Source organism: Zingiber officinale, chromosome 10B, assembly GCF_018446385.1.
Source record: "Zingiber officinale cultivar Zhangliang chromosome 10B, Zo_v1.1, whole genome shotgun sequence".
NCBI lineage: Eukaryota > Viridiplantae > Streptophyta > Magnoliopsida > Zingiberales > Zingiberaceae > Zingiber > Zingiber officinale.
Genome location: NC_056005.1, coordinates 37,809,175 through 37,821,453, shown reverse-complemented (window position 1 = coordinate 37,821,453; position 12,279 = coordinate 37,809,175). Strand labels below are relative to the sequence as shown.

Sequence of the window (12,279 nt, the reverse complement as noted above, 5' to 3'; positions counted from 1 at the left end):
CTATGCCAAGAGTATAATCAACGTAATACTTCCAACAAATCATAATCGACACGAGTGTACACACAGAACAAATATAATGAGCAAGATACCTCGAATATTACACCGAACACATCTGCACATATCACAACTCAGATTAAATCGATAAGATACCTCCAATAAAACAATTAGACACATACACCTAACAACATAGCTATGATCCACAAGGAACCTACAATAACCATATCAGAACAAGTATACATATACTACTTGCAAATGGACAGTCTACCACAGGGCTCCTACAATATATAATAATTATATATACATGCAATATATCTATGAATAATCAACATATTTTACCCAATCAACCTGACATTCCCTATGCTACCTTCTAAGTTATCCAACTAGGAACATACAGTCAAAAATGAAAGTCCACATGGAATAGGATACATCGATCCTCTATAGACTGACCAAACCGATAATGGTATACTGCAAATTCAGTCTTTTCCATGTCAGTGCAAGTCATGTACCCAATATACTCAAGATATCCAACTAAGCACGAATCACCCAAAGATCAGTATTTTTATAAAATAGAGTAAGTCAATCCCCTGCTGATCGGACCAACCAAAACAATGAATCAGTGATCGACTATCTTAATCTAACAAATGTGCATTAATCCTCCGCAATCACTAAGGTATATCGATCTGCGACTACCCAAGTCGACAAACGTAAATCAGTCTTCTACTGACCGATCTAACAAGAGTAAATCAATATTTACTGATAAAATTAACTAAGATAAAATGGTATACTACTGGCTAGGTCAACACGAAGATATAGATACTATCCAATAGCAGAGGCTGGTTTGTGCCTCAATCTGCTAACCAACTAGTAGTAACAGAAGTTAAAACTACTGGTGTATGATATGAAAAATCACCAGAAACTGTAATCCTTGATCTCTAATAGGGTCAATCATCATCAGTGGCTAACCCATCACATGTAATATGGGCTACAACATCAGACAGATACCAAATATAAAGTGCTAATACATGTCATAATTATCATAGTCAACAATGCATATACCAACAAAAAGGTAGGATGACAATATACCAACATACCTCCTATAACTTGGTGATGTTCTGCCGCTGCCAGGTCCCAAAATCCGAAAAGTCACATCGAGAAGACTAAAACACGAAATCTGAAACATGAGAAATAAGACTCGTAAACCGAGCTCTGATACCAATAAATTGATATCAGATAAATCTCGAAAATCCAGAACACATAGCAAGTATTGTATACCTGCTCTGATACCACTAAATTGGTATCACTTGGCTACCAGGATTCATAAACTCTAATACTTATCCTGGAGATCTAGAGTTCGAATCCTAGGGAAGGCAAAAATCCACTGGCCAGGGGTGGGAAGAACTTGTGAGTAACGGCACACGCCCGAGGTGTGGCCGCCCAAGGGGCCGAGGGGTCGGGTCGTTACAGGAAATGCTGCCGAAATTTCTTCTGACAAGGACTTCCCCGGGGCATGACATAAAGAGCCTCTAGATTGATCTTTCAAATCACTCACTCATTGAATTCATTTCATTCTTGTGCTCGTGCTTTAGTACTCTCGTTCCTTCTGTGCTATGACAACAATACATTGTAACTCGTGCTTCATTTTCAATCAACAACACCTAGCATATATTCTTTAATTCTTTTTTATTGTTATGCGTGTTTAATTTTACACTTAAACTTTTTAGGTTATTTTTCTGTACTTTCCGGAATAGAGAAATTAAAAACTAAGTTTTTATAACGGTAAATTAGAGAAAAATCTCCAATCACAATTTTAACTTTGCATACAGACCCTATGTCTATAAAACTTTATTTTCACTCCATGCATACAAAGTTTCATTTGTTTCAACTCCCTCATGCAAATATCATTACCTAATTGCTCTTTAAATTTTTTAAGTACAAAAAGTCCAAAAATGAGTATAATTTCTCTTAAATTCAGCACTTTAAATTATAATCCAGTATATTTCTATCAAAATTCAACACTTTAAACAAGAATCTAGTATATTTCTATCAAAATTGGCTCCTCATATTTTTTAGATATAAAAAATCTAAAAATAAGTATAATTCCTCTTAAATTCGACACTTTAAATTAGATTCCAATATATTTTCTATCAAATTGAATATGACTTTTTTCCTACTTAATATAATTTCTTCTAAATTCAGTACAATTCAAAGAAAATCTAGTATATTTTCTATTTAATTGAGTACCATTTAAAGAAAATCTAGTATATTTTTCATCTAATTAAAGTGGAAAAAGAGTCGTGCTCAATTTGATAGAAATTATACTGAATTCTAATTAATGTGTTGAATTTAAGAAAAATTATACTCATTTTTGGACTTTTTTATACCTGAAAATATCAGGGATAATTATGTAAATTAGTGCCTATTATTTTAGATTAGGGAGTGAAAATAAAGATTTTGATCAATGGGGACTATATGCACAATTGAATTTATGATTAAGAACTGCATACAAATTTACCCTTTTTATAATAATTGTGGATGTCTATATTTCGGATTTTGTTGATCAATTACTTGTATGCATGCTTAATGTTTTAGTTAAGTTATTTGCATGCTTAAATCAATGCTGTTTTTTTTTTTTTTCACTGTACTACTGAAGTCTGCTTTTTAATTATTTTCAATTATTAGCTCATAAAGTTTATAACGTTATTCGCCCCTCTAGCATTAGCATCGTATTCGATGTTACAGGTATTCAACACTCCACTTCTAATTTACTCTTCTCTTCCATGTTGCTCATCTAAATTATCTACTGGATAGAAGGCGAAACCTCCACCAGTGCCCGTGAACATAAAAAAATTGATGGTGGCGGGCGACAATGGTCGCGTTTGAGCATCGGTAGAGCGTTAAAAAGTTGATGGTGGCAGATGGCAACGGCTGAGTCGGAGCATGAAGCCAACATTTGTGAGCATCGGTGGAGCTCCAATTGGGCGAGCATGCATTATGGAGTGCATTAACCTAACACGCTTTTGCAAATTCTCGCTCTCATACCTGGTCTAACACCAAACACATAAAAGTAGTCAGTATGATTTTATAACATTTTCAAAGTAATCTAGGTTTTATACATATATATATTTTTTCCTTCAGCAGAATGAAGACTTTCAATTTGCAAGCTCTGACTTACTTAACGACTAATTAACCTAAAAAAAAAAAAGAATTTCTAGAAAACCAGACCCCGTCAATGTTTTTATTTGAAAAAAAAGGGTGAAGACTCAATCAAAGAATAGAATGGCCTCCTTATTCCGTTTAGCCCATCCATCTCCTAACAATTATACATCGAAAGGTCTCTAAAGTCCTACAACTGTAGAAATCCTGTGCTTTTGTAGAGACAGCCAGTATGTGGTGGTGGTGGTGTGGGAGAGGAAGCGTTAGGAGCATTGTCGTCAAGGAGGGTGAGATCGGATCGGCTCTCAACCTGAGCTCATTGAAGAAATCAAAGAAGAAGAAGAAGAAGAAAGCATCGAAAGAGAATCCATACTCGAGCCTAGGCCTCGATAAGTTCTCCTCGTTACTTTCTATCCTCGAGGCTCAAAGGACAGGCATCGAAGCCGAATCAGAAGATGCGCCGACGACGATACTTTGGTTCAGGTTCACTGAGTCAAACGATTGCGTGCCAATCTTTAAAAAGTTCAAAAACGACACCAAAGAAACTGGTCGCCGAGAAATGCCGTCGGAATCGCAGCCATCTCCTGCCGAGCATGCCCAAGACAAAAATGTCAACGAGGTTAGTAAAGAGATGGGGATCAAGAAGGTCAAAGCATGGTCATGGAAAGATTGGGCGTCCGAGTCTCATCCGTTTTTATTGCTAGCTCTGGTCCTTCTTAGCTTGATGTTCTCAAGGGTGTTTGCTATATACTGCGCTACGATATGGTGGTATTTGGTGCCAAGAATACAAGGCAAAGATCCGAGGAGAAAATCGAGAAGGTTAATGAGAAAGAAGAGTGTAATCGTGTAAATATAGTTTTGCAGAATACATCATTATGAGTTTGATTCGGGAGAAATCGATCTCCAAGCTTAGATTGTGTGTGTGTGTGTGTGTGTGTGTTTTTCCAGTTGATTTGGAGCTGATTTGTTTCTCCCCTAATCCGATGAGATTCCAATGATCTAATTGAAAAGTTGACGTTTGAGAGTTGACTTGCACCAAAAAGAAAGAAAGTGATTAAGAGAAAACAGAAGGGAAAAAAACAAGTTTCAACAGTTTATGTGGTCAATCAACTGCACCCTCTCGCGATGATCTCAAAACAATCTCTCGATCAACTCAAGGATGCAATTAAATCCAACTAAAGGAACAAAGAAATGTCCAAAAAAAAAAAAAAGTGTGTTTCATGAGTGCCATTATGAATGTCCTTTTCCTAAAATATAATATTGAACTTGAGATAGCAATAGATGAGAAGTGGACTTGAGATAGCAATCTTTCCTTCATTGTTTTAGGTAAATTAATTACGTCCTTTTTTTTTTTTTTGTTGATTTCATCCTTTTTATTTTACAATTTTATGTAAAATATTCTCTATATTACATTGTATTAGAGTCATAGAACTTTAGTATATTTATGACAAGATCTTTTGGTGGATAATTCTACTGGCGCCTCAAAAATGGAATTGAGTGGACTTGTTATTGGATTTGGTTTGGAGATATTAAAGCAATCCAACTACAAAATGGGAAGGACTTATATGAAGTCTTATTTTTGTTGGTGAAGATTTATGAGTTTTTATCAATTGAGAAAATATTGTTGTTCCATCTACCAGAAAATGTTATTGATTTCAATAAGTGAAAATAGCTAAATGCAAAGACTTAATTAGATTTTCTCATGGCTTGTTCAATCAATATTATGATGTAAATTAAGTAATGAAATTTGACAAACTCTTGATAGATTATTTAATAAAAAGGATGAGCTCGACTATCAATTTTGGAGAATGAATTCTCAAATACTGCACCAAGCAATCTCTTTATATTAGAGTGTTCAATGAAGATCAAATATGAATGTTTAGAGATTTCTCTAATCCGGAAGAAACAATATAACCTTACATAAAGAGAAACATTATTCGGGATTGAAGTATAATATATCATCAAGAGTCACTAGCTACACAAAGGGTTAATATTACTATTAAAAGACATGGAAGCGCTCTTGTAGAAAAAAAGTTTAAGGAAAGAAAAAAATGTTATATTTAAGAGGTATCCTACAAAAAGTTTTAAGAAAAGAAAAAATTGTTATATATGAGAGGTATCGTAAGGCAATATTACCTTAGATATTGTATTGTTTATTGGATAAACAAAATTCCTTATTTGAGTATGTATTTTATATGTATATAATATTGATATTAAACTCAATTAATGAAGTTCACAATATAATGTATAGTATGAGAGAAATTGTAATTAGATCATAATTAGTGGGTATCTCTCCATGTGTAATTATGTATGTATTGAAATATTTCTTAGTCGATGAATTGATAAGATTGGACATTATCAATTTTGTAAGACTAACATATGTTATGCTCCTTGATTTATCCAAGCAGTCAGTCCTCACTGTCTAGATACATTGGGATGTTGAGAGTTAACATATAGATATTAGTTGGGGGTAACTAGTTCATTGAAAGTGACCTGCTATGGGACTTCATATGATTTTCTACATGTCAATGAAGATCTCATTGTAACTCGAGTATAAGTTTTCTTATACTTGAGATATTCAAGTTATCTTAGTCATGGATGCTTATACTTTGACATCTTGGCAATCATCTCCTAGAAGGTGCAAATCTCGGATGATTGGGTATAAGTCAATATATCCGAAGGTATTTGAATAGCCCATAGAAAATTTACCACTCTTTTTATAAGGAGACGTATACCCTACGATCTCTTATCAGAATTATTACCCGTAAGTCTTTTGCCAAAGCATTACACGTCAAGAGGATGGTCTTCTTAGATACGTATTTGAGCAATTTGAATCCACAGGATAAGGAACTACTACTTGGGCTAAGTGTGATGTAGTTATCCTAGTAGGGTCTGACACATAGACCATGTTCTATACCAAGTGGAAATAAGATGAATGAAAAAAATAGACACTGATAACCGTAGTTGTTGAAGGTTTCAGATTTAATTTTGGAATCAACTATGATTTTTTGATTAATTGGGGATCATGATATACTACTAGGTGTCACTCATAATCGATCCATAATTAATAGTTAATTATGTACAACCAACATAAATTGAGAACCTATTGGGTCACACACACTATGAATATATCTAAAAAACTTAAAATAAGTTTGAAAATTAGATTCTCATATTGAGAGAGACTAAGTCTGATAGGACCAGACGAGATGCAAATATGGAAGATATCTGTTGGAACAGAAGCGATGGTGAACTATGCCTATTATAGACAAGGTTGGATTTCTTTTGGTTTAGTTATGAACTAAAATTTGTTTGGTTTAATAATGAACCAAGAGTGTTTTGGTTTTGAACCAAGTTGGTTTGGTTTTGAACCAAGTTGGTTTGGTTTTGAACTAAGCTTAATGATAGTGGATCGGGGTACTAGTGGATTTTAGATTTGGAAGATGACTTGCTCTCAAGTCATTGTGAAGATGTATATATATACCCCTCCATGAGAAGAAGAGACAATTAATTAATCCAATGGAGAAAAACTTAATAGGATTAGACATCCCTCTTCTCTTCCTCCCTTCTTTCTTGCACTGCCACTAAGGAGGACTTTCGACCGCCCTTGCTTGCTGCCAATTGTACTCAATTGCTAGCCAACCTCCGGCGACCACCTAGCCACCTTTACAGCCATTGGGCAATAGTTGTGTTGTTGTTGTACCACTGGATAGCAATAAGAAGAATTTGCCCTCTGGGTTACCACCACCCAAAACTCCGCTCTTATTGTTGTCGAAACTCTGGCTACCTACCAATAGACTTGACCACGGTTCAGAAAGGATGGTTCGATGATTCAGAACTACCGGTTCGACGGTTCCAGACAGGTCGACCCTTAACCTTAACCGCTCAAGATGGTTACAGTTCATGGTTCGGAACAGCCGGTTCACGGTTCGGTTCACGGTTCGCCACGGTTCAAGATTATTATGTTAAAAAAATTAAAAGTTAAAAATTAAACGTTACAAATTACAAATTAGAAATTAAAATTTATTGGAAAAAAGGGCTTGCACTTATTTAAGTTGTCTACGTATCCCTTTAGGGGAATCAAAACCCACCTAGTTCTTTTACATTTTTATCCTTTTACATTTTCACTCACATCCATTTCTTGTTCCTGTTGTATTTGTTCCTTTAGTATCAAAATCTTCAACTTCGTCATCTGAAAGTTGCATTCCTTGGATTCTTTTCTCCGCTCTGGTCCAATCGTCCAGTAATGCTTGGGCTTCCAATGAGTCGGGAGATAAAGTTGATCGTCGTTCATCTAACATGTTGCCGTCGGCACTGAACGTCTACTCCACAGCAACAGTTGACACTGGACAAGCTAATATTTCTTTGGCGATCACGGAGAGAACGGGAAAGCTTTGAGCCTTCTGTGACCACCACTTTAAGATATCGAAATTTTCGCTATCTGCTTCATCAAAATCAAAAGAAGTCGTAAAATAATTCTCAAGTTTTTGTGTGGAACTTGAGGATCCTCATGGACATTTTGTCCGTTCTTTTAATAAGAGTTGTGTTTTTGTATGTGATCCGGCGATGGCATAGGGGGAGGGGCCCCTTCGCTGAGGAGGTTCAACGATCGGATGATCGTCAAAGTCAAAGGAGAGTCAGCTAAGAGACGAGCCGGGCGCCAGGCCCATGTGGCCGAGCGGCAGGATAACCTCGCGATGGTAAGGCCGAGCCCACAACCTAACCAGGCTAAAGAGTTCAAAGAAGCCGATTTGAATCTAGGACGAGCCGAGAGAATGAAGCTCAATCCGATCGGAATATATATATGTAGAATGTTAAAGAGCGGGCTGGCCGGATAGATCAAAGGAAGTACCATCAGATTAGCGGCTGACATTTAAGAAGAGAAGGGAAATATGTCTTAAACATCCTTTTGGGAGTCAATGCCGCCGGCTGACGGCGCGAATGGACAGGAAATCGTACGGACGAAGATTGCACCGCCCTAGCGTAAATGCGTCTGCTCCTTTAAGGAAAGGTGTCAGGGATCCCTTCCCGATGTTAACTATTGAGGAAAACGTGGGAAGTCACGTCCGCTCGGGAAGTGTGCAGTCAACCCATTGAAGCTCTATATAAGAAGAGGAGTGGCTATCCGCGGAGGTACGCGCAAAGACGTCTCTGAGCACCACTATTTCACTTCTTCATTCCTTTCTCTTTTCTTCGAGCCGATTGTGTGACTTGAGCGTTGGAGGGCCGTCGTCGGGAACCCCCTCCCGGCTTGGCACTAACGACTTGTGATTGCAGGAGCAAGGCGTTTCCACCACACGCGGAGGAGCGAGGCGTTTCCACCACACGCGGAGGAGCGAGGCGTTTCCACCACACGCGGAGATCTACATCAGCGGTACTTCCCGGTAGCCATCCACTCAACTTCGGGGCAGGATCAAATTGGCGCCATCTGTGGGAAATCAACCTGAACCCAAAAGCAGAGGATGGAAGACGCCGGACGAGCGACGACTGTAACGCTGACGACAGAGAGTTGGAAAGGTTAATCCAAGCCGGAGTAGCAAAAGCAATGGAACAGCAGCAGCAGCAAATGTTATTCGATCGGCCAGCACAAGAGTCAGTCATCTCAGGGTCCGACCAACCCGCAGACCCTAGGCGCATGGCCGAACCTATAATCCAGCCAATCTAAGGCAAGAGATCAGACACGACTGGACCAGCGCCAAACGCTCTAATTCCTTTCCATCGAGCGTTATTTAGGACACCCTCAGAGGAAGGCGTAGCCAGACGAGACCGAGGCTCCTCGTCAGATGAGGCGCCTGAGAGAGATGCAAGAAAAGGAAAAGCGCCGCGGGACGAAGATTCACCCGAGCGGATTAACGGGCAGTTCTCACGAGGTATCATGGAAGATCCTTTACCTCGCCATTACACCCCACTGGCGATTAGGGAATACAATAGGAGCACCGATCCAGATGATCACTTGGCCAAGTTCGACAACGCGTCCACGCTCCACCAGTACACCGATGGAGTAAAGTGCAGGGTATTCTTGACGACACTTTCAGGACCGGCTCAACGGTGGTTCACCAGGTTACCGACCGGCTCCATACGTAGATTCAAGGATTTCCGGGTCGCTTTCCTGCATCACTTCGCAAGTAGCCGTCGGCATCAAAAAACAAGCGTCAACTTGTTTTCACTCAAGCAAGGTCCCCGAGAAGCGCTCAGGTCGTACATCCAACGATTTAACCAAATGACGATGGATATACCAGCAGTCTCATCAGAAGTATTGGTAAACGCTTTCACTCAAGGGCTTGTGGAAGGTGAGTTTTTCCGATCCCTCATTCGTAGGCCCTCGAAGGATTTTGCCCATCTCCAAAGGAAGGTCACGGAATACATCAATGTAGAAGAGGCACAAGCATCCCGAAGGAAGGAGGCGCCAATCGACCCTCAACAGGCGCCCGATCGGAGGAGACCCAGCAACCACCAACCTCCAACCGGTCCTAGAGCCACAGGGCCACAACCGTATCCCGAGCCAAGGACACATGCAATCCATATGGAGGTCGTCCAACCCAAGAAAGGAAGAAAGTGGACCCCGATGTTCTGCAAGTTCCATCAGTCAGGGACGCACAACACGTGGGAGTGCCGAGGCGATCCTAATATACGTCGGCCCGAGCCCAAGGAATATAGATGCCGGTCGCCCACGCGGGATCGACATCAAAGGTTGAATGGCTCAGGAGCCGCGAGAGCATCGTCCCCGAGAAAGAAGCCCCGCCCGAGCCTCAGCCGATCGGAATAGGCATTCAGCGCGAGAAGAGGAGAACAGGAGGAATGCCTCCCGGGGAGAGATTGGGATGATTTCGGGTGGCCCGGCTGGGGGAGATTCCAACCGAGCTCGGAAGGGCCACGCACGACAGCTGACCATCTACGTTGTAGGATGCAGCAAGGAAAAAGCAGAGGGACCCGAGATCAGCTTCGGCCCTAAGGACCTAGAGGGGGTCGAAATCCCTCATGATGATGCATTGATCATCAAGGCGGTGATCGCAAACTACACCGTCCGCCGGACTTTCATCGACACAGGAAGCTCGGTAAACACTATTTTTAAACAAGCATTCGATTTATTGCAGATCGATAGGTCTGAGCTATTGCCCATGGCAACACCACTGTACGGCTTCACTGGCAACAAAGTCTCGTCAATCGGTCAGACAAGATTGGTCGTTTCGCTCGGAGAAGAGCCCCTGGTAAGGATGCGCACCACGAACTTCATCGTGGTAGATGCGCCCTAGGCGTACAACGTGATATTAGACCGACCAGCTCTTAATGAATTTCGAGCTGTGGTATCGACCTACTGCCAGAAGATTAAATTCCCCATGGAAAATTTGGTGGGTGAAGTGCGAGGGGACCAGGTGGCAGCCAGGCGGTGTTATGTGGAGATGGTCAAGGCGAATGCTAAGGCTGCCAAGTGTCCCCAATTGGAGGTGAACGCCATCAGAGAGAAGCTGCCCTCGTTGATATACTACAATAAGGAGGAGGTGCAGATACATCCAAGTCGATCGGAAGCTACCACCTTCGTCGCAGCCGATCTGACCAGCCCGCAAAAGGAAGAGTTAGTCGCCTGCCTACAAAGGAACCACGATGTGTTCGCCTGGTCGACACACGAATTACCGGCGTTGATCCAAGTGTGGCGTTGCATGAACTACATGTTAGGCCAGACGCCCGACCGGTCAAGCAAAGGAAGCGCGACTTTAGAGCTGAGCAAGATTTGATTTTTCGAGCTGAGATCGAGAAGCTACTGGAGGCCGGACACATCAAGGAAATTCAGTTTCCGACCTGGCTCGCCAACGTAGTGTTGGTTTCCAAGCCAGGTAATAAATGGCGGGTGTGCATCGATTTCAGAGATTTAAATAAAGCCTGTCCCAAGGATTCCTACCCGCTACCCAGGATAGACCAGATGGTGGATTCGACGGCCGGATATGAGCTGATTTGCATGCTTGATACCTATCAAGGCTATCATCAAGTGCCACTCGCGTGTGAAGACCAGGAGAAAGTCAGCTTCGTGACAGCCGATGGGACGTACTGTTACAAGGTCATGTCGTTCGGACTAAAGAACGCAGGCGCCACTTATCAGAGAATGATGAACAAGGTGTTTCAGAAGCAGATCGGACGGAATTTGGAGGTATATGTTGATGACATACTCATTAAGTCACTCCGATCTGTTGACCTGTGTGCAGATATGGAAGAAATGTGTCGAATGCTGTGAAAGTACGAGATCAAGCTAAATCCAGCTAAATGCATGTTCGACGCTAAAGGTGGTCGGTGTCTGGGATACATAGTCACCGAACGGGGAATCGAAGCGAACCCGAGCAAAGTAAGAGCTCTCCAAGACATGGTGCCACCTCGCAACCTGAAGGAGGTTCAAAGGCTGACTGGAAGAATCATGGCCCTATCAAGGTTCATATCAAAATCGGCTGACCGGAGCTTGACATTCTTCAAGATCTTAAGGCGAGCGACCAAATTCCAGTGGGATGGCAAATGTGACAAGGCGTTCGAAGAACTCAAGCAATATCTCAGTTCTTTGCCCATCCTAGCCAAACCGGCTGTGGGGGAACCACTTTTAATTTATTTGTCGTCCACCGAGCATGCCATCGGTTCAGCACTAATCATTGAGAAAGAAGGAAGTCAGCAGCCGATGTATTTTGTAAGCCATATATTGAAAGACGCTGAGTTACGCTATACAGGGCTCGAGAAGCTTGCTTACGCTCTGGTCCTCGCCGCCCGAAGATTTCGGCCTTATTTCTTGGCTCACCCCATAATCGTGATGACTAATAGCGCCTTGGGTCGAGTCCTGCTCAATCCTGAAGCGTCCGGTCGGTTGATCAAATAGACCACGGAGCTCAGCAAGTTCGACATACAATATCAACCCCGGTCGGCTATCAAAGCACAGGCATTGGCAGATTTCATCACAGAAATACCAGACCCCGAGCCTGAATCCCCATGGAGGATATATGTTGACGGCTCATCCGCCCGACCAGGTAGTGGAATTGGTATCCTGCTTATATCCCCGAGAGAAGACCGAATGCATCTGTCCATTCAACTAGAATACCGGGCCACCAACAACGAAGCTGAATACGAAGCTGTCATAGCTGGTCTTCAAGCAGCTCG

General features: G+C 41.5%; 1 protein-coding gene across 1 annotated transcript; it reads left to right on the top strand.

The window, feature by feature from the left end:
• Positions 1 to 3,385: 3,385 nt before the first annotated feature.
• Positions 3,386 to 4,032, top strand: LOC122029089. Its single transcript, XM_042588047.1, has 2 exons — positions 3,386 to 3,772; positions 3,874 to 4,032. The coding sequence occupies exons 1-2, from the start codon at positions 3,386 to 3,388 to the stop codon at positions 4,030 to 4,032; spliced, it is 546 nt and encodes a 181-aa protein (XP_042443981.1).
• Positions 4,033 to 12,279: the final 8,247 nt, after the last annotated feature.